We start from the raw sequence: 23215 nt of genomic DNA on the forward strand, positions 1-23215 counted from the left end.
TCGCTACACAACGTACATAGGTAGCGGGGCCTTGCCACGCACCGCTGCTGAGAAACAAGGAGAATTTCGAAGCTGTCTTTGCACGGGCGTTACAGGGTACCCCCAACAGAAGACCCCGCTGCGTGGGGTCCCCTCACCCGGAGACAGGGCCACATAGACGTTCCATCTACGTGGAACGTCCTTGAATGCAGCCCACTCCTAGGGTCTATGTACTCAACTGTTTCCCATCCTCAGACCTACGGGGCTCGGGTGCTCTCCTGGTCCACCACATTCCACCTGCAGGGAAAACGCAGATGCGGCCGAGGACAGGGGTCCCAGGGACCACGATGCTGTACAAAGCAATGCCTGCAGGTGCCTCTAGGAAGCTGAGGCATCCCGAGGGAAGGAGGAGAAGCCACGTGAGTGAGAAGAGGAAGGGAGTCTGGGCAGATTGAAAAGGAGAGACGGAGGTGAAGGAAAGTGGAGAAAATCAGGAAAATGATACAGAAGGTCCGAGTGTCTCCAGAGAAGCTGGCTGGGGACCCATGAACAGGCGGCCTGAGCTTCGCCTGGTGCACGGAAAAGGCACAAGTGCAGAAAGAATTAGGTTTTAAGCATCAGTCATTTAAGAAAGACCCAGCTGCTGGCAGAGGTGATGCCGTGTACGTCTCTGTTCTCGAGTGTGGGTGGTATTCTTGGGTTAGACATTAATGTCTTTAACGTGAACAATAGCACAAATGCCCAATTTCCATGCAGCCATTCTGCAAATGGATGTGGAGCCCTCAAAGACTTGTATGATCGACTTCCCAAGTCAAAGAATAAGTAGGAGTACAGTCATCCTTCACTTACCCTGGAAAATAGGAAGACCTGTTTTACCTCACAGGTTCAGAGGGCAAAGTCCTTCAAATCGTGTTAAGGAGTGTCACACACGAGTCATGTTTTTGGCTTTGTCACCCATAACCTGACTCTGTATAACAGCAGACACCGTGGGCAGACAGGGTCCTGGGGCTCAGGGACTCAGGGAGCTCTCCCTCCCCCACACTGAGGAATGAACGTCTCGGACTTTCTGTAAGATCTGTGAGCAGTTCGTGTGCCCTGCTGGGCAGACGCAGGTCTTGGAGTGAGCAGGGACCCTCGTTGTTCTCAGCAAACAAGTGTGTACCTGCTTCTAGGCAGACAGACTGATGCACCTGCCTCTACTGATCACGCGGTAGAAAGTGGTGCTGGGCACGGGCGGTGGGGCAGCGGGGACAGCCTGCCCAGTGTCCCCAAGTCGAGAAGACCGCACCCCTGCTGCACCCGATGGCCTGGTTCTGCGGCCCCCCCAGTTACGGCCCCTTTTACGGATGAAGGTTTAGAAGCTCCAGAGTCTGCCACCAATGGCAAACTCATCTTCTCCAATGCAAACGGTTCCGGATTCCAGCCCTACAAGGTGGCCCTCCAATTAAAAAAAGAAAGAAAGAATTTACATGTTCTTGGGCCAATTTAAGAAACTGCTCTCTGTAGTTTAAGAGTCACAGAGGTCCTTTAAGACCTATTGTAAAGTGGTATTGAGATGGGCGTAGTTTACAAAAGACCGCCATATACATTTTTTGTTTCGATGACATTGTTACCACTTATTAGCCATGGGACTTGGGGCAAATCGGTGAAAATCTTTAGGTCTTGGTAGCCTACTCTGTACACTGGGAGCAAACATGCCCGTTGCCCAGGGATTAATTAGTATTAAGTGAGATACAGTACTGGTAAAGCACTTAACAACGGTCTGACTCACAGTAAAAACTCAATAAATGGCGGGTATTATTCTCACCTATTATCCAAACTCTGCAGTCGAGGAAAAATGGAAGTATTTTCTGTTAACCTTGAGTCTTCCCTAAACCCTCGCCTATTAATGGAGCTCCAACCTCCGGGGCAGGTTACCTGCTGAGGTGTTTTTTCCCCACGTCTTTGTCTCTTTCTCCATCTTTCTCATTCCAGATCCCCACCCATCCCCCAACCGATTCAAGTGCCTAGGTTAATTTTGCTGGTACTAACAGATTATTTGACTAAAAAACTTGGTTGTTTAAAAACCAAGTTAGCTTTTTTTTTTTAATTGAGCTGCATGAGCTGCTTATAAATTTTGGAGATTAATCCTTTGTCAGTTGCTTCATTTGCAAATATTTTCTCCCATTCTGAGGGTTGTCTTTTGGTCTTGCTTATGGTTTCCTTTGCTGTGCAAAAGCTTTGACGTTTCATTAGGTCCCATTTGTTTATTTTTGTTTTTATTTCCATTTCTCTAGGAGGTGGCAAATACCGTATGCTAACACATATATATGGAATTTAAGGAAAAAAAATGTCATGAAGAACCTAGGGGTAAGACAGGAATAAAGACACAGACCTACTAGAGAATGGACTTGAGGATATGGGGAGGGGGAAGGGTAAGCTGTGACAAAGCGAGAGAGAGGCATGGACATATATACACTACCAAACGTAAGGTAGATAGCTAGTGGGAAGCAGCCGCATAGCACAGGGAGATCAGCTCGGTGCTTTGTGACCACCTGGAGGGGTGGGATAGGGAGGGTGGGAGGGAGGGAGACGCAAGAGGGAAGAGATACGGGAACGTATGTATATGTATAACTGATTCACTTTGTTATAAAGCAGAAACTAACACACCATTGTAAAGCAATTATACTCCAATAAAGATGTAAAAAAAAAATTAGGTCTTTAGAAGCATTTATTCTAATATGTAATTTTAAATGATTTTCTGTGCAGAATAGAGATTGACCGTAAGATTAATGGGTGAGCTAATAATAAATTAGAAAACCTTAATTTAAAGAAAAAAAAAAAAAAACCAAGTTAGCAAAAGTACAGTGAGGTAACACCTAACACTGGTCAGAATGGCCATCACTAAAAAGCCTACAATGATAAATGCTGGAGAGGGTGTGGAGAAAAGGGAGCCCTCCTGCACTGTTGGTGGGAATGTAAATTGATACAGTCACTATGGAGAACAGTATGGAGGTTCCTTAAAGAACTAAAAATAGAGTTTCCTACAATCCCACTCCCGGGCATATATTCAAACAAAACTCTAATTCAAAAGGATGTACGCACCCCAGTGTTCATAGCAGCAATGTTTACAATAGCCGAGACATGGAAACAACCTAAATGTCCATCGACAGATGAATGGATAAAGAAGACGTGGTGTGTATGTATGTGTATGTATGTAATATATATATATATATATACACACACATATATATATGTATATATGGTGGAATACTACTCAGCCATAAAAAAGAATGAAATAATACCTTTGCAGCAACATGGATGGACCTAGAGATTATCATACTAAGTGGAGTAAATCAGACAGAGAAAGACAAATGCCATATGATATCACTTATCTGTGGAATCTAAAATATGACACAAATGAACTTATCTATGAAACAGAAACAGACTCACAGACAGAGAACAGACTTGCGGTTGCCAAGGGGGAGGGGGTTTGGGGGAAGGGTGGATTTGGAGTTTGGGATCAGCAGATGTAAACTATTACATATAGAATGGATAAACAACAAGGTCCTACTGTATAGCACAGGGAACTATAGTCACTATCCTGTGATAAACCATAATGGAAAAGAATATGAAAGTGAATATATATAACTGAGTCACTTTGCTGTACAGCAGAAATTAACACATTGTAAATCAACTATACTTGAATAAAATAAATTTTAAAAAATTAAAAAATAAAAACCTAGTTAACAAACTTTTATTAATCAATTAACTCCGTGTCTCTTCAGGCCCATAAGGGAGGGATGGACGTGTCCTCTGGAAGGACCACGTTATGTGACAGCAGTGGTCCAGGGCTTTCCCTCTCCCTCTCTAAGACCAAAGGAGACCTTGTCCTGTCCTCATTTCCCAGAGCTGCCCTAAGGAGCGGACCAGAAAAGGGCCTGAGGCACCCAGTCCTAGATCAGGCAAAGAGTGAGCACCCAGTAAAAGGGACCTCTCTTCCCTTCACCACCTGACCTTGAGCAGAGCAAGGAAGATGCCCATTTTCTTCCTACCCTCATTGTTCATTTCAGATGCCTCACAATGGCCCAGCCAGTTAAACACGGGTTCCTTGGGTACGGCTGGCTATTCCCATGCTCCCCACGATGCTGGTAGATAACAAATAGATTAACAGGGGGCTTCCCTGGTGGCGCAGTGGTTAAGAATCCACCTGCCAATGCAGGGAACACAGGTTCAAGCCCTGGTCTGTGAAGATCCCACATGCCGCAGAGCAACTAAGCCCGTGCGCTACAGCTACTGAGCCTGCGCTCTAGAGCCTGCGAGCCACAACTACTGAAGCCTGCACACCTAGAGCCCATGCTCTGCAACAAGAGAAGCCACAGCAATGAGAAGCCCGTGTACCGCAACGAAGAGTAGCCCCCGCTCGCCGCAACTAGAGAAAGCCCGCGTGTGGCAACGAAGACCCAACACAGTCAAAGATCTAAAGGAGCAGGAAGCCTATCGGGCGTGTGAACAAGCAAACCCGGTATGAAGCCATCGTCATTGCTTCGACCAAATCTCCTGGCCTCCCAGGGAGGAAACGACTAGCGCCTGGCTACGCTGAAACCAAGCTTCGAGAAGTTAAGAGTCTAAACCGAGTCTGCAGTTTGCAGATGCATCCTCTCTAAATAAAGCAAATGTAATACTTTAAAAAGGAACACAGAAGGTGGAGAAGCCACGTCTCCGCAGTCAGGGGGCCATTTCCACCAAAGAACAACACCTATAGCACAAGCAGGTATTGATGGGACAGTGACCAAGAAGACTTTAAAGTCTTAAGAATGGATTTCTCCATCAGTAACCGACATGGGTGCAGTAAGACCCATGCCTGTACAAGCAAGGGAGGTTAGAATCATATACATTCTCAGCACCATCAACCAGCCCAGAGGCTTCTGTGCCAGGTCTGCCTGCAGGGAATCACAGAAGCAGACGTCTGATGCCTGAAGAGCCCCGAGTCATGGAATCAGAACATGGAATGTTCCCTCCAAATTCAAAGGCAGAAGAAAACTTCCCAGCCCCAGTGGAAGAAAAGCCAGTTTTCTCATTTCCTTGTAAACATACAAAGGGTCCGTTTCTTTTCTTCTGATCTCTTTTTGATGAGTAGGTTGAATGGTCATAGATATTTTAATTTGCCTTCAGATAGAAACACTTCTCCCCTCTTGATGGGAAATCACTTCAATGCTCATCATTTGCTTCCAGGAGGAACTACTTTGCATCCAAAGAAATGAAAACACAGGTAAGTAAAGTGACAAACTATAAGTCTGGGTATATGACCCTGAACCCCAAAGCTCAAGGGGAATCAAAGGGGAGCAGGACGGCGGGTGAATGTGGGAAAACATGATGCACGCACTGCCCCCAACACACACACACACACACACACACACACACACACACACACACACACACACACACACACACACACAAGAAGGGTTAAGCAAGTCCATTAAACATGGCTTAAAATTGGGGCAAATCCATAAAAAGGAATGAAATTGGGTCATTTGTAGGGATGTGGATGGACCTAGAGTCTGTCATCAGAGTGAAGTAAGTCAGAAAGAGAAAAACAAATATTGTATATTAACACATATATGTGGAATCTAGAAAAAGGGTACAGATGAACCTATTTGCAGGGCAGGAATAGAGATGCAGACGTAGAGAATGGACATGTGGACACGGGGGTGGGGGGGAAGGGGAGGGTGGGACGAATTGGGAGATTAGGATTGACATAAATACACTACCATGTGTAAAACAGATAGCTAGCGGGAACCTGCTATATAGCACAGGGAGTTCAGCTCGGTGCTCTGTGATGACCTACATGGGTGGGACGGGGGGGAGGGGGCGAGGTCCAAGAGGGAAGGGAGATAGGTTTACATAGAGCTGATTCACTTCGTTGCACAGCAGAAACTAACACAACATTGTAAAGCAACTGTACTCCAATAAAAAAAAAAAATGGGGGCAAATCCAGCGAAATCTCAAACCACAGACCTACATGGGTTGGGAGAAGTGAACTGAGGCTTGGGAAAAGTGATCTAGGGTGTTAAAAATAAATAAATAAAACTCTGCTCAAAAAGCTTCTGCACCAGAGCAGAGAGAAAAGACTTGCTCCCGCCCCCAGTCTCCTCACTTTCGAGAAAACTGGCTTCGGCTCGGCTGAATGCCTTTGGCATCAACTCCCTGAGCCTCTGAGCCCTATTTTCCACAGGAACACTAGTTATGTGTTTCACTCAGGATTAATTTAGAATTTTTTTTTTATTCCTCCATGTATCAGAATCATTCACGGAGGGGAAGTTCTTCTATACCCATTCCCAGAATCCTCTGAAGACATCTGGTCTCATTAGAAGATCAAATAGATCCTCCAGATTCATTAGTTGTTAACAAAGTGGGAATTATTTTCTCACTGCTCTTGTGTTTATGAGATACTCAAGACACAGATGAGAGAAAAATAACGGAAAGAAAAAAGCACAATCTTCTTGACTCACAAAGACAGTGCTTTCTATGATAGGGTGGGGCGGGGGGGGGGAAGGGGGGATTCTGGAATTCGCTCTTAATTTCCAAAAACACAAGGAAACGTCAAAAGTATAGGCCACTGTAAGACAGATGGGGTTTAAAGATTTGAAGGGAGGGACTTCCCTGGTGACGCAGTGGTTAAGAATCCGCCTGCCAATACAGGGGACACGGGTTCGATCCCTGGTCCAGGAAGATCCCACATGCCACGGAGCAATTAAGCCCGTGAGCCACAACTACTGAGGCTGCGCTCTAGAGCCCGCGTGCCACAACTACTGAGGCTGCGCTCTAGAGCCCGCGTGCCACAACTACTGAGGCTGCGCTCTAGAGCCCGCATGCCACAACTACTGAAGCCCGCGCACCTAGAGCCCGTGCTCCGCAACAAGAGAAGCCATCGCAATGAGAAGCCCGCGCTCCACAACGAAGAGCGGCCCCCGCTCACCTCAACTAGAGAAAGCCCACGTGCAGCAATGAAGACCCAACGCAGCCAAAAAAAAGAAAAAAGGATTTGAAGGTATAGCGAATGTACGATACTACCCCCAAAATATCGTCATACTTCAGTAATTCGTGGCCCATCTATCAACTGGTTGCAATCCTAAATTCTCTTCTTTCCTATTTTTGCAAACATACATAAAAAGGAGCCCTTGCTGTTACACCCAGCATCAAGCAGGACCCGGGACATAACTTCCTTTAGCCATTTTCCTGCTGAGCAGAACTGCACGTGGTTGCCGCACCCGATTCTCCCCCAAGAAGGGCTGTGAGCAGAGGGAAAGGCACTCGGAGAGATTTGGACACTCCTCCAGGGCTCAGAAGTGCCGGCTGGTAGATGCACTTCACTGAATGATGCCCCAGTGGCCTGCGAGAATTATAGTAGCTTTCTAAAGTGACTCACTCACTCCCAGGGGGTCGTCTGGGCTCAGAGAAAATCTATCTCCCTGATTATTTAGTGATTTAGTAATTGGGTGGTAGTGATGGACTTCTGATAACGTGGAGATTTGCTTTAGCTTCACTTGCAAAGGCGTGTATTTCTGGAGTCAAAGGTTACACGGCTTCTTTGTGTGTGTGCATTGGGGGGTGGGGGGCAGGACTGCGGAGAAGCACAGCTTCTTGGAAGCTGAATCTACCAGTCCCAGTTCTGCCCTTCGGTAGCTGTATAATCTGGTACAAGCCACAGGCCCCCTGCCTCAGCTTCTTCGTATGTAAATGGAGGGGGGAGAAACGACCCCCACCGTCTCTTCCAGATCTGGAAAATCTGTGGTTTCTAGGCAAGGAGTATCATTGGACGCACAAGTGCTGTTTGGAAACCTACTAGTTTCAGGGTGTTCATTTCAGCTTTTCCATGCCATGATTATGGATAGAGACCAGGATTGTTCCTTCCTTACAGGTATAGAGAAAAACGAAACCGCTGACTTACATGTATCCTCTATCTGTTTCCCTGCTTGTCATCCAGCTCTGAGATTGCACGCTTTCTATGAGTATATTGCTTTTTTTTTCTCTTTTTTTGCTGTTCATGTGCTATGTCTCAAGATACGTGTTTGGGAGTTATACTTTTCTCTTTCCCGTTCCAATATTTTGAATGGGAACCAGAATATCTCTTTTTGCACCTTGTAACTAAGGGAACCAGAATATCTCTTTTTGCACCTTGTAACTAAGTAGAAAACAAAACAACCCACCAAATTTCCTCTGGCCCTTCTGATCCCTTAAATAGTAAACAAATGGAATCTGTATTCCCTCTTCTTATGCACGGAGAGAGTCTAACTTGTCCTGGGAGAGTGTGCAAGGGGTCATTTGCAAAATTGCCTTATTATCCTATTACTCTCCGGGAGCAAATATGTGCCTTTTCATCTTGGGGTTGTAGAGGTATAAGCAATCTGATCTGCCCTATAAGTGTATCGCTTGATGGGTAATTTGCAGTGAAGTTAACAAGAAAAAGACAAATGTGTGAAGGGGAGCATTCATCTTCCCACACGATATTTTAAAATCACAAGTTAAAAAAAAAAAAAAATCACAAGTTTTGCAGGAAGGTAGGCAGGGACCGGGCTGCAGGTTTCGGGGATGTCTTGGAGGCCAGGCCGGGAGGGAGAGGTCTTGTCCAGGAGTCATTCTTAGTGGTGGCAGGTAGACAACGCCCAGCAGAAGGTCCATGACACCTTTCCAGGAGCAGCGTTTCTTGGACTGCTGGTCATGCCTCATTAGTGGGTCGTGAAACCAATTTAGTGGGTCATGACCAGAAATTTTTTAAAAGCATGAAATAAATTAGACTAAAGCAGAACAGAACAGAAAATATCAGAGTGCATGTCATGGACAAAATCATGTACTGCCTAGTGGAACTCTGGCTCAGTTGTACGCGTGTGTGCGTTTTGTGTGTGTGTGTGTGTGTGTGTGTGTGTGTGTGATATGTTTGGTATACCAGGTTTAAGGGTAGAATATATTTCTTACTGCAGGTCTTAGTTCAGAAGTTTGAAACCCTCTGCCCTGGAGAAATACACGGCAACACACGTCTCCATGCTGGCTTCAAATGCCTTGGTCTGGTTTCCACAAAGTAAATTTATAAACAAAGGAAAAGGAATTCTTCTGAAGCAAATGGTCACCTCACAGCTCCATATTTAAATGACCCCTAAGTTATTCTGAAATTCTACTTCTCTTTCTCTGGAAAATACTTAAACAGAATCAGTGTAAGCCCAAGGCAAATGGTGAAGTGGGTCCAGTTTGTCTTTTTCTCCTGGGAGCACCTCCCACCCCTTACAGGTGTCACCCGCAGGGTTTATACCTGTTCCCTCTTTAAAGCATATTCTCATGAAAGACTGATAAATGCCTTAAACAACAGTATAAATGACTGATAGTGCTTTAATATGTCCCGTTCTCAAAAGTGTTTACATTTTAGCCAAATATGAACTCTCATGCCCTAGAAAGGAATCTCATACAATTTAATTGCAGGGAAAAGAAAAGAGAAATTTGGAGAGAGTTTTTTCCTAGCACTCTTAAAGTCCTACCTGGGGGGCTCTATATTCACTTGATAACCTTCCTTTCTTTTTTCACATGTAATTAATACACATGATTTCTTTCCCCACGCTTTTGTGAAACAAACTTCCACAGTCTTTTTTTTGAATAGATATTTATGAAATTGTCTTTTATCATAAAATCTGAGAGCAAATATTTTGTCTTATTCCCCTTTACATCCATCTCACACCAACTAACCGCCCGACAAATTTGAGGTCCTCAACTGGTAGCAGTTAATGACTATTATACAATTTTACTTTCTGCCACACATGTGGTAATATTGTTTTCCAATGTCAAACTAATCAGAGTACAAGTGCATGTTTTTTTCCTGAATATAAGAGTAATACCTCCACACACTTGTCATAAAACAATAAGAGCAATTTTAAAATAGCACCGATTTATTGAGTATATAATATAGGCTGGGTTCCCAGGACTAGAGGCTTTGCCCATATAGTCTCATTTATTACTCTAAAAACCTCAATACACGTATTGCTATTCCCATCATACCCTCCATCACCCCCCAAACACCACACCTACAACTTTACCTACAAGAAAACTAAGGCTCAGAGATTGAGGACCTGCCCACAAAGACAGTTACTAAGTAGCAAAGATCGAACGCAAACTGGTTTCCTCTGACCTGGAAGGCTGTGCTTTCCTCGCTTGCACATTTCCTAACATTTCGGCTGTATGTAAAATTATCATTTTCATTTTCATTTTCCAATTTCTTACCTGTTCTCTTAAGGGACAAAGTCGTGAACCTAAGAGCACCAGGAAGCTTTGGTTTGGTTTGGTTTTTAATGATAAACAACGCCCTGACTATCCCAGGGTGGTTCCACACTCAAGAGGGTTTGGCCTGACAGCTAACAGTGCATTCGGCTTGCCCCCCCCCCGCCCCGAGTGATCCCCACCATTAGCTGTCTGTACGCGCAGCATAGAGGCCTAGAGGGTAGGGCTGGACCGGTCAGCATCCTAACAGCAGGCTGGGGGTAGCCTAGTAACTTACTCGGATCCACTCAGATTAAATTTTTTGTTGCAGATCACAGTGCCAGGTGAAGACGGCCACGGAAAGCGCCGTTTTCCGTTTGCACGTGGCTTCCACATTCCCCAGCCCATCCGCGCGCACACAACTTTAAACAGAAACCTTTAAATTAAAAGTCTGCTTTGTACTGTCCTTCTCTCAGAGATTTTTAAATCTCCTCCCAAAGTCCTAGGTGTCTGAAGCAGCCACAGGAAGAGGAAGAAATTGATTTTGTGACAGACAGACTAGAAATCAAACCCAGGATTCAGTTTTGTTTTCAACGCAGAGAACGAAATCACTGACCACCAAATACAGTTTGGTAGCTACTCTCAGATCCCAAACTTCCCTATAACTTTCCCATATTAATTCGGTCTTCAGTTTCAGGAAATAAAATAATTATGTAGTTAAACAGAGATCCTTAGACAAACAAGGGCTGTGTTTACAATGTACCAATCCATTAAAATCAACGACAGACATTGATTATGAGTAGCAAGGCCCAGCCAGGCAGGCTAGCACTTGCCATGGGCCCTTTCCCCAGCCGACAGCAGTAAACATCCTATTGGAATCTGCTCCGAAAACAAAGGCTCTACCAACCTAATGTCAAGGTAAACAGGTAGTAAATACCTACTTGCTAACTACTAACCAGTGGTACCACTTGCATTCTTTAGCGTCTAAACACAACTAAATGTTGGCCTTGTTTCCTTCTAACTTGGCATCATTATAACAGAGCTCTTTACTTGGTCATCTTTTAAAAGTTTACTAGGTTCTGTTTCACACTGGCTTCAGTTCTTTAGCCATAAACCATCTGAGGTTAAAGGGAGTAAGTAGAGACATTCTCCTCCTCAGAAAAAACAAACCAACCAACTTTCCCCTATTTGACATGAAATGCCATGCCCCCAGATGAAGAGCTACAGAGAAGAAAAGCCCCGTAAAGTTAAGTTGCAAATACTTCTGAAGTCAAGGTCGAAAACATCATCTTACAAAGAAGAAAAGTAAGGAGAACGTGTTTTCCGCACCAAGACCCTATGAAGCAGGGACAGAGCCGGGTCTCCCAGAAGGGGCGCTCTAAGCTCCGCGGCCTGGCACGTACCTTGAGCTCCCGGAAGAAGATGCTACTCCGGGCCCACTCCACGATGGAGAAGAGGGTCTGATCTGCCATCTTGCACATGAGCCCGAACGTACTCAGCCTCTCGTGTTTGCTGCGGTTCGCCTGCTCCTGCTGCAAATAGGCCATGATCTTGGCCTGGACCTGGGGCTCATCGGGCTCACACTTCAGCAGTTCCAGGATCAAGTGGGGCATGCTGGCGGGGGAGCTGGTCTGGTAACTGTCCATGTAGGAGTAGCCCATGATGGACTCCGGGGAGCTGGTGTAGGGGTCTGGGTACTCAGACTTGATGGCCCTGCTGGGAAAGTGGCTGTAGGGCTGGTACCCTTGCAGGCTGCCGGGAGGTGGCATCGTCATGCTGATGGGGGACGTTACAAAGGGACTGCGGTCGTAGTCTGTAGGAGGCAAGGCAGCATGGTTCAGAGGTAGGCCTTTGGAGACAGAATGGATGTTCTGAATTGCAGAGGAGATGCTCAGCTCGGAGGGCATGGCTTGGATCACCTGAGACATGGCTTCTAGCTTAAGTCCATTGGCTCGGATGAGGGCTTTTTTCTGCTGCTTCAGGGCCCTGTCCCTCTTGTACATGGGCCCAAACTTATTCCTCCCTCCACGCATTCGGTCCGCCCTTACCGCTGTTGGGGTGGGGGAAGAAATAAAAGAAAGTAAGGGTAAAAATAAGATGTAAATTATTAGCATTCTCCAGATCTCCAGATAGTTAGAAAGGCTGAAAATGGACCGGAAGTGGTCTGTGTGTGGTTGTTTTCACTACAATAGCCCACCAAGATTCCAAAAAAAAGCCATGTCCTCTTTATTTATTTATTTATGAATTCTTTCCTCCAAGTGTGTTTGTCATCAAAAAAATATTTCGGGGGGCTTCCCCGGTGGCGCAGTGGTTGAGAATCCGGCTGCCGATGCAGGGGACACGTGTTCATGCCCCGGTCCGGGAAGATCTCACATGCCGCGGAGCGGCTGGGCCCGTGAGCCATGGCCGCTGAGCCTGCGCATCCGGAGCCCGTGCTCTGCAACGGGAGAGGCCACAACAGTGAGAGGCCCGCGTACCGCAAAAAAAAAAAAAAAAAAAAAAAATTCAGATATGTAGGGACATATTAACCCTTTGGTGACTGCAGAGATTTCCTAATTTTTGCTACACACAGGAGATGCTTCATGTTGCTAAAGAAGAGGCTCAGGTCCTATCATGCCAGTGACGCTGTGATTCTCTTTATGGAAACCCAAACTGCTAAAAGGGAAAAAAAAAAAAATCAAAGGAGCCACTTCTGGATTAAATTGTGACTACTTTTCCTTAGAACATCTTCCTCTCTCAAAGTCTTTTGGTTAATTTGCTGCAAAAGTGTTAGGTACATGCTCTTCTTGGAAAAGCATCCTCACCTGGACTTGACGGGCACACATTAGGTAGCCACCGGTTATTGTTTTCCATTTAAGCAGAATTGGACATAATTAAAGCAAGTTCATTTCAGAAGCTGTCAAAACGGTCCACCGTCACGATGCTATGTGGCGTCTGGGGCCACGTCTAGTAATTTACTTACCGGGACTCTCCTAGCTCATGGTGGCCAGTGGCAATTAGATAGGACCCAGCAACCTCTGACAGCTTGTGACATGTTGAAATTGCTGGAGGTTAAGTTTTTGAGCTTTTTATCTTAGGATTAGTGTAGCATTAAAAATTTATTGTGAATGCTAGGTATCCAGAACACTGCACAAGATAATAAAGAGTTTTTCAACCCGATGATAATTTATTGAATGTTTAATTGTTTCATATCACTGTGAACAAAGCATGAGCATGCGTTGCAAGTGACTTACTGTTAAGAAAACACACTTTTTAAGGTAAAGAAATGTAACCTTTTCCCTTTGTTAAAAAAAAGCAATCAAATGACACCATATGCAATCACAACATTTAATGTTTAACATTTTATCTTCTGAGTCTCATACTATAGTAAGCATCTACCACATTGTTTTGCTGTTTGGAAAATAATACAGGGCTTGGTAATGAAGAAATTAACAAGAATCAGTTACTTCTTTTTCTCAGCCTCCTCTTAAAAGCAACACTGACTTAACAGTCCCCCTGATAACCCAAGTGGCTACTTCTATTGCTATCAGCAATTCAGCAGACTTATCTGAAAATTTTTGAGTATTGCCATCAAGTCTGAGTGCTACACAACAGAAAAGCCCCAAACACGGCTAGTCTGTGCCTCATTGATCAAATAAAATGCACTCCTGTATTTGGCACACCTCAGGGATCTTTATCGCTTCTTATTACTTTATTTACAATATATTTAATCTCTGGGAAGCCAGTAGGTCAGAGGCTGCAAAACAGCAACACACCGTAATAGTTCATGCACTACAAATTATTTACAGAAGTCATATATTAAACATTACTTCCTGCCAACCTGTACCTCGTAAGTGCAGGTTCTACTTTTTCAACATAAAGTTTAACGTGGCTTTTGAGGAACCATTCTCTTGTTTTCGTCAAACCAATGCTACCGATGTAACGGTTCATTATTTTTCATGTTTCCTGCTTCTCAAAAAAATTTTTTTTACTTTGCAGACTCAGTCATCATCTTAAAAAAAAGAAAGAAACGTGCTTTCCCACACAATCAAAAATGATACTCTACATGAGAAAATCTTTTTATAATTAAAGGCTTTAACTCTTGTTCAAGAATCATGAAACTAATAGTAACAATTATGACAAGCGTACCTATTTAAAAAGATTAAAATCAAACTTTTTTACTGGGGCATCCTGATTTGAAAACTTAAAGGATTTTAAAAAATATTTTGGCAAATTATTTTTACCTGTTCTCAGCTGAATCATGTTAGTCTTGCTTTCATCTGACCTGACCTTTCATCTAACCTATGAAATGCATCTGCTCCTCAAACTAAGAAAAGAGGTGAGAAGGCGACACTCTGGTATTGGAATTTTTTTCCTAGTAAATTTCACCAGCATTTAAATGAGACTCAGACCATTCTGCTGACAAAACATCAAAAGATCTTATTGTCAATAGTGTTAAAAGACTAGGAAAATACTGTTACCATGTTATAAGTACAATGTTGTTTTAAATCCTATGTCCTTGGAGAGTTTTAACAGGCAGTGGTCTTTAGAAAAAACTTACCTTCTAGCTTCATTCCAACACTTAGACATTTTTGAAATCGACAGTAAGGACAGCGCTTTCTCTGTGTCTTGTCAATCTGGCAGTTCTGGTTTTCTATACACGTGTACCTTTTATTATTTTGGACTGTTCGCTTAAAAAAGCCCTATAAGAGAAAATAGATATATTATCAAGCTAACACCCGTCTCTTCCATTGTTTCATTTTAAGGAAATCACCAGTAAATCTTTTCATTGCACCGTTTGAGCCCTTATGTGGTTCTGTGGTTTGTTTTACATTTTAACAAGATCAACCCTCCCAAACCAGGCTATGGTAGAGACTTTCCTGGCATCCAAGTTGTATTTCAAGAATTGCATCAAATCTTGGGGACCTTTAGCTACGTACCATCTTATCTCAACATTCAGGGAAAAATACATACATATTAACCAGTAATTTTTCGAAGAAAATCTGTTTTCCTATTAACCCTCATATTCCAGATAAGGCACTTATGGAGAGAGCGGCATTGTTTTTAAGTAGCCTGATACAATTTCAGTGGCAAACTACTGTATAATAGCAATGGAAAAATGGAATAGCAAAACACCTCAGATTTTTTACAAATGTCAGCACTAGATAGTTAAAAGCAAAAGGATTTAGAGAATAAAATGGGAAAATGTTCACAATTCCATGGGAATACATTCAAGTTGGGGAACTGTGTAAAGAAAAAGGTGAAACTCATGAGGGAAAAAAGCATATATATCAGAGAGCTGAATTTTAGCAGAGTGTATGCCTTCCTTATATTTCACCCACAAGAATTAATCAAAAATAAAATCTGTAGCTTTGTAACATAATAACAGCTTGGATGGTATATTCTGTTTGTCCTACTAGCCACAAAGTGAAACCATCTTACTTTGTTATAAGGAAAGAAGGGATTTTCTTGGCAGTGGTTTAAGTAATTGTACTGAATTTTCTACTTTTAAAAATGTTGAAAAATAGGGGGTATCAAATTTACTGGGAATATATAAAAAAGGTCTGAGATAAATCCTTAACGTACAGTTGACATTGTTAGTAGTAATACAGTACATCTTACATATTAAAATTTCTTGCATTTAAATAGGTCATATATTTATGAAATCTACTCTTATTGTAAACTTAAGATCTGGTTTCTAATTCTTTATGATATAGATTTCAAAAAAAATCTTAAAGGTTATTTTTGGAATAAATCAGGATGAAATCATGCAGTTGGGAATTTAGACTTTTCTATGTCTGTGGGTAAAAAATGTTTGGATGTGTAGCACAGAACACTCTGAAGTTAAAATGTATTGGGGAAATACTTTGTCATGTTCGCTCTCAAGAACAACGATGCTTTAAATATATATAAGTCAAGCAAAATCAATACTTTGGACCGTTAGAAATAGAAGTCTTTCTACAGCTCTATCACCTTCCTACCATAAACTATTTTAAAGCCATGAGACTGGCAAAGTTTTCTAAACAGCATAAATCTCTTTGCCTTTTGAATTAAATTGGACACATATTGCTAAGAATCATCTCACTAAGACTCACTCATTCCCTCTCTCATTTTTAATTGGGTCCAAAAAAGACAGCCTATATTTAGCTTTAAGAAGTAATCCAATGGTTTATTTTGGGTTTGAGCATTATATTTCTCAGATAGCAACGTAGAAGGCAAACCTTGCAGCTTTCACAGGTGAGGAGCCCATAATGGTACCCAGACACTTTATCTCCACAAACGGGACAGAGTTCCTCAAGATCTTCATCATAGGAGTAATTCACCATTTTAAACTGAGACACTGAAACAAGAGAAATGCATGCACACATCCAATTAATTTACTAGGTAGGTTTTAATCCTGCAATAAAAACCATTTTGGTGACTGGTGGGCAAACATCACCAGGTAAAATAGAAAATAAAAATGTTTTACCCAGATGTACTGCAGAGAGCTATTTTCATACAGTGGAAGTAAAACATCTTTTGGCACGCGCTTTGCATTATTTTAATTTAAAAATAATTCTAATATCTTGCGTTAAAAATTCTTAAGCTGACCACTGTTGAACACGAGTCCCCCTAACTCTGCAAAGCAACAGATCAGAATAGAAACACGAATTGCATAAAGTAACAACTTCGAATTTCTTTTAAACCTCCTTGAGGTTAAGTTCCAAAATGTCACCTTTGCCTAAGGGAGAGAAAGGAGCACACGGCATTATCCTCCCACTGGAATGAGTTTGCTTAAAGTCCACCGAACTACAAGGGTGTTTAGGGAAAGCAACACCAATATGCAAACACTTGGCGGGGGAACGGATGCCCCAGAAACCTTCTCAGCAGCCCCATTTTAACCACAGCCTGCTGCTCCCAGCGTTCAGATCTGTTAGATTAATCCAAACATTCAGTTACGTAGTGATAGGGCTTTCCCCTCCACACTTTTCAAAAATCTCCTGTAAAAATAAAAAGGCAAAAGGCAGGACGCCTGGACCAAAAAAAAAAAAAAAAAAGAAAGAAGAAGAAAAAGAAGGAAGGGAAAAGATACACACGAGGGTTTGGTTTCGTCGCAAAGTACTGAAGTCATTTAATGAACTTCACATGTTTCCGATCATCACCGCAAAATATAAACACCTCGAGTTCGCCCTGTTAAACAGAAATCAGGCCGCGGCTCTGAGCGGCTCCGTGCAGGGATCGGGTAACCGGCCTTCCTTCCGACGCAGCACCGCGAAGGCGTCTTCACAGCTCCAAGATGGATAAACCGCATAGCGGAGGCAGTGGCCAGGAGACCCCAGATAATACCTGATCCGGTCCCTCCCGGAGACTCGGTCCTCGCCGATCGAGCCTCGCAGCGCGCGCCGCAGGGGACGGATGGCGAGGGCAGGTCCGCGCAGCCCGGCCGCCGCCCGCAGCCTCCCGGCACCTCCGGTGAAACCCCGGGCGCATTCGCCTCTCGCCCCTTGCTCAACTTTCGGCTACACACAGGCGCACAAACGCCCCAGTCAAGTTTGTTTTAAGTTAATCAGTGGCATTTGCAGGGGGCGGGGCGGGGCGGGAGGGGGTGGATGGGGAACCGAGGGCCGGGCAGAAGCTTCCTCTGATTTGTTTACCAAATAGGAAAGGGAGAAATAGCCCCCAGCCCACCCCCAAAGTACTCGGCCGCTCTATCACCATAGTGGCCTCCTTGCCAATGATTACTGATTTTTTTTTTCTCTTTAAAATAAAGTTCTATTTTCTTTACGGATCCTAGGGGCCTCCGGAAAGGGCCGTCGGGGTGAGGGTCCTTGCAGCGCTTCTCGGCTGAGCCGCGACCGGCAGAGTGGGGCCGGCTCTCTCCCAGGGACTCAGAGCCCTGGGCTGGGGCATAAACCTAGGTGAGTTAGCCAGAGTTGGGGCGGGTGGGGGCGGGGGGGCTGTGCCGGGAAGAGATGTTCCAGCCGAGGCAGACGTGTGGGCTCCGAGAAACAGAAATAAAGAGAAGCAGAGCGCAGTCCTCCCGGCGGTGCCCTGAGCGGGCCGCGCTCGCGTTTGGGGAACCTGGGGGTTTGGCCGAGGCTGAGAGTTCCAGAAGTTTGTTAATAGCCCCATCCCTCCTAAAGCTCGTGACTATTGTCTTGAGGCACGTTTTAGGGACGGAAAAAGGTGTGCTTTACCAAGTGTGTTCTCTTCTCCCTCCCCCTTTCCCCAACAAAGTAAACTTTAACTTCGCCTCTGAGAGGCTCGGAGAGGCAACCGTTTCCAGGGGACCCGGTGCACGCCTCGGGGATCCGACACCCAAAAGACCGGGGCTGGGGGTGGGACCCTCTTGGAAAATTCAAAGGCAGAGGCCGTGTGGGGAGACCGACGGTGCGGTGCGAGACCGGGGCACCTTTCAGAGGCGCCCAGGTGCTGTTAACCCAAGATAGCGTTTGGAGCACGGAGTGCATCCGAGCAAATAAGTCCCGGTCTTGAGAAAGTAGAGGGAGCGGTGGGGCCTTGGACAGCGAAGGCCTCAGAAGCACGCGGACAAGTTCCCCGAACTGTCCCGGGACCCGGTAGCGGGTCCTCTTTCTGCCCCCCGGTCCCCCGCCCCGCGGGTCGGACGGCGGTGCGTCCCCGGCCGAGACCAAAGCGAGCCCGGTCCTGGGGTGCCTGTCCGCCGGGTCTCCCCTCCGGCGGCAGGCCGCGTGGCCTGGATGGAGGAAGCCTCGCCCGGCCGCTGCCCACCCGCTTTCGACCCCGGGGCTGAGCCAGCGGCCGGAGGCTTCCAGGAGCCCTAGGCACCAGGGAAAGCCAGCTTTCTGCTCTGGGGCAGTAGGTCGGGTCGAGAACGCCCCTCTCGAATTCTACAAAGAAAATATTGCAATGGCATCTCCGTCCCACCTGCCCCCAAACCCTGATTCTTGCCTCCCCGGCTTCCTGTTCCAGCTTCTCCCTCCGCGGCTTTTCCCGAGTCACCCAGAAACGCGCGCGGTAAGGAGAAGCAGAAACTTCCCCTTGACCCAAAAATCTCGCCGGCCCCAAGGACGCCCAAAGGATAGTCCTTCGCGGCAGCTGGCGGCGGAGGGTCTCGGAGGCAGCTCCCCGGCGCCGCTTCCCCCGACCCCCCTTCGCGGAATCCCAGGTGCCAGAGGGAAAGCCTCTTTGGGCCAACCGGGTCCCCTCGGCAGCCAACCTACAAGTTGGACTCTAGGGCCTTGGGCCCAGGGGACGTCCACGGCCCTCCCTGGAGGCTGAGCGAGACCCCAGGATCCGCGACTGGTATCCGACCCCACCAGCAGGACGCACGCCTTCCCGCCGCCCCGTCTTCTCAAAGCAGCGGGGCGACCTCAGGCCCCGGGCCCAGCGCCGCCTCTCCCGCACAGCCGCGTGCACCAGCCCTGAACTCTGCTCTCAACGCCTCCCCGGCCCTTTCAAGTTCGTTCAAGGGGATGGCAGGAAGCGTTCCGGGATCACAGGCCCGCCGGCCCGCACATCCTGCGCGCTGGCAGGGGCTAGGATGGAAGGGCACCGGTGACTTTTCCTAGCATTGTTCCCTCCCCGGCCCCGAGCAACTGCGATAAACTTCTGAAGGGCTCAATACGGCCAGATCTAGAGTCGCTTATTTTGGAATGCGGCGAAAATACAGCCTACGGGATTTGCTTTTTTTTTTTTTTTTTTTTTTGCTGTTGTTATTAGCAATCAAAAGCTGGGAAACGAAAAAGGACTTCCAGTTTCCCAGGTCTCAGACAGAAGAGCTTGAGGCTAAACCGCCGCCCCCGCCCAACACTCACTCCGCAGCGCCCGACCAGAGGACGGGCTGGGAATAACTGGTTCTCTCCAGTTCTGCCTGCAGTTTTATGAAGTTGTTCAAATACGAGCCGGCTCCCTGGGTGCGCCTGGGCTGTGGGGCGCCCGTGCGTCCTAACACCGCTAAGCCCGCTCTCCCCGAGGCTCCATCTCTCCCTGCAGTTGACTTTCCCAGGCAGTGTTCTTCCACCGCTGAAGAGCACTGGTTCAAGTTCCCGCCGATTCCAACGACTGGGAACCTGCTCGGGTTTCCCGCGAGACATTCCGTTCCTTAGAATGATCTTTAGAATAATAAGATCTTTGGCCTGAAGCTGACCCGCTCTTGTAGCCAGAGCTCGAAGCCTCTCTTTTCTTAATTAGAAGTGGCCAATTAGGCATTGCTTGGAAAATCCCCGCCCCGCATTGTTCAAGAGCCATAAACTTTTATGCCTGCCCCTGGGGAAGGGGCCCGACGCCCGCGCGCAGCCCCGCAGCCCCGCAGCCCCGCGGCGACCAGCGCTCGGCGGCCACACAAGCGCCCGCGCGGGGCAGGCGGCTGCAGCCCGCGGGGCGAGCCCGGGGCGCTGGAGCCGCGGGAGCCAAGCGCCGCGAGCGCCTCCTTACCTTGCATGTTTTCCGGCATCTGCCCCTGTTCCCCATGCGACCGAGCCAGTCCCAGAGCTTCCGTCTCCACTTTGGGCAGCATGACAAGGCGGCCGCGGGCGGGGTAGAGGGTCCGTGCCGGTCCGGAAGCCCAGCACCTGGACGCCGGCAGCACAGCTTCAACTCCACCGGGAAGAAGGAGGGGGCGACCGGGTGGCTGCTTCCTCGCCCGCCGTCAGGAGCGCGCCTCCGCCGCTTCCGGGGCTGCCGTCAGGACCCCCGAGCCCCGTCCAGGCTCGCGGCTCCCGAGCCGCCCCGGAACCGCGAGGAGGAGGCAGCGGGCTGCAGGCTTAGACCGCGTCCGGGCGCCCCGGTCCGGCTCGGCAAGGGCGCAGCTGCCCGGGGCGCGAACGCGCGTACGGCCGAGCTCCGGGCGCGCAGCGGAGGCGGCGGCCGACCTGCTGCCGCCGCGGCGGTGCCGCTGCTCCCGGACGGCTCGGCTCTGGCAACCGCACCCCGCCCTCCGCTGCCCAGCGCTCCGGATCCGCAGGGTCTCTCGCGCGCGCTTTCTCTGGCCTCACTCTCCTCTCCCTCCTCGCCTTTCCTCTCCTCTCCGCCCCTTCCCCGTCTCTGCTTCCCTCCCGCTCGCTGTCAGGCTTGGAGTTAGGAAGTTCCAGCCTCCCTCTGTCGCTTCGTCTACTCCTCTCCAGCCCGGGGAGGCGAGGCTGGGAAGGACAAGTGGAGGAAGAGGAGAAGGGAGGCGAGTAGGGCTGGGTAGGGGCAAGAGGGGATGAGGGGTGATGACAGTGAATGGGGACGCGGGCTCCGGACTCGGGTCGGACACCAGGCGCCAGCCAATGAGGACGAGGCGCAGGCTCCAGTCCCCTCGCCTGCCCCAACCTCTTCACCCCGCCTCGCCCCCTCCTACCCCACCCAGGCCCGGGGCGGGGGATGCGCACGCGGCGGGTCTTAACAGCGGGTGAGAGGCGACCTCTGTCTGAGCGCGGCGGCCAAGGAGAAGCTCGGGCGGAGATGTCCGCGCGCAGAGGGGAAGCCAGAGGGACGCGAGTGGGAGTTGGGGGTGAGGGGGCGCCCCCCGTGTGCGCCGGGTGAGGGGCTGCAGGAGGAGTTAAACACATTTAAACAACCCAGAAATGAAAAGAAGAGCTGGCCTGCTCTCGAGGGTCTCCCGGCCTCGTTCCCCTCGGCACTCAGTCCGCGGGTCCCCGGGAGTGGCGGAGCGTCACGGTTCACCTGCCCACCGAGGGGGCAGCCGTGTCGCCGGGAATCTGAACGGCTATCCCCGTTTCCCCATTCTTCCCCAGTTCCTCCTCTCGCTTATAAACACCACCCCGCCTCCTCGAGCCCAAGATTATCTTGGCGGCAGACTTCCTAAATTTTGGTGAACTGGGTTTCCATATAGAATGCAAAGCGCAGCCTGGGCTTTCTTTTTCATTTTGCTGCCTCTTGGGTGGGACGATCCACATCCCAGAGGCCCCGCACTTTAAATAAAGTTTTAAAGAACCATCTGTTAGGCAAGCTATTCCTCCACCCGCCCAGCCCCATCTTCAAAGTTTTCAGATCTCATCCCAACAAGATGAAAACATTTTTTTTTCCCAGCCTCCTGACTGCATGTGAAATGCCTCATATTCAGTGTCTGCTGTGAGACCGGGTAAAGATCAGAGTCCATCCACAAGGGGGTGAATTTGAATCTCAAAGGCTCTGAATTTATTCTACTTGAATGGTATAGAGATCACACAGTCAAACTGGCCAGTCCAGTATTTGATGACTTGAAAAATACTCCAGTCACTGCCACGCATAATCTACACTTTTATATGAAATGGGTCGTTCATCGCCTTCCCGCGCCTGGCGATTCAGATACTGTTGCCTCTCGGAACTGATTTGTCATTTTTGCTGTTTAACATGCAGTATGCAGAATTTAAGTTATTTAAATCTCAGTTTTAGTAGCATCTGCAGGTTTCATGAAAATGTTTAAACTTGGTGGGAGGGCTGCCCATTAGTTTGTAGAGGGGAGCGGGCTGAAGTTGCCAAAACTAGTGACCCTTAAGATGCTCAGATTTTGGTGACAGTCCGTCCATTTGCAGGATTTCCTATAGTTATTTGAAGTATCACTGTGAATTAAATTCAGAAAGGGGATAAAGTCTCAGGGCTCAAATCAGTGCTCGCTGCACTTTCCTTATAGATGCAGGTGAACTTCGAGCATCAGTTTATTACAAAGCCTTAATTTAAGAGCACCCTCATCCCACAACAGCCAAACAGCGTATGGGGGTACTTTTGCAACGCCTTCCCAACACCAGGCTGGAGCTCTGTGGGAGGGAAGGCCCTCTGGTTGCTGGGACGGGAGGACGAGGTTAGGAGAGCTGAAAGAAGTAGACAGAGGGTCTGACAGCACCAGGGACTTGCAGTGTGGCCTGAATCTTTGCCGGGGACTTGGGGCTGAGCCTGACCTGGCTGGAGGCAAACTTTGTGATCGTGTTCAGGGCCCAGCCTCAGCCCCAGAAGCGGCCTGTTTAGGCCACACCTGACACCTCTTCCGTCTAGGCCAGCCTGCCCTCCCATCGCACCCCCAGAGACCTGGAGTGACGGTGACAAAGGGCCAGCTGGTATCCATTTGTCTCCTCACAAAAGCGCGCGGCGATGG

At 47.6% G+C, this 23215-nt stretch overlaps 1 protein-coding gene across 2 annotated transcripts in view; it reads right to left on the reverse strand.

Annotated features, from left to right (window-relative positions):
• The window catches only part of NR5A2 (nuclear receptor subfamily 5 group A member 2), a 117589-nt gene extending 96870 nt beyond the window's left edge, over positions 1-20719 (reverse strand). Inside the window, exons 1-4 of one of the 2 annotated variants that reach the window (XM_060126777.1) lie at positions 20575-20719; positions 16401-16519; positions 14741-14882; positions 11604-12250 (exon numbers count right to left, since the gene is read on the reverse strand). In XM_060126777.1, the coding sequence (XP_059982760.1) occupies positions 11604-12250; positions 14741-14882; positions 16401-16519; positions 20575-20656 (990 nt within the window). In that variant the 5' untranslated portion in view covers positions 20657-20719. Of the gene's footprint in view, positions 1-11603; positions 12251-14740; positions 14883-16400; positions 16520-17505; positions 17637-20574 lie in introns of those variants that run through there. The other variant, XM_060126786.1, reaches the window with a different exon arrangement.
• Positions 20720-23215: the final 2496 nt, after the last annotated feature.

The sequence above is a fragment of the Lagenorhynchus albirostris genome, chromosome 2 (assembly GCF_949774975.1).
Source record: "Lagenorhynchus albirostris chromosome 2, mLagAlb1.1, whole genome shotgun sequence".
Classification (NCBI taxonomy): Eukaryota; Metazoa; Chordata; class Mammalia; order Artiodactyla; family Delphinidae; genus Lagenorhynchus; species Lagenorhynchus albirostris.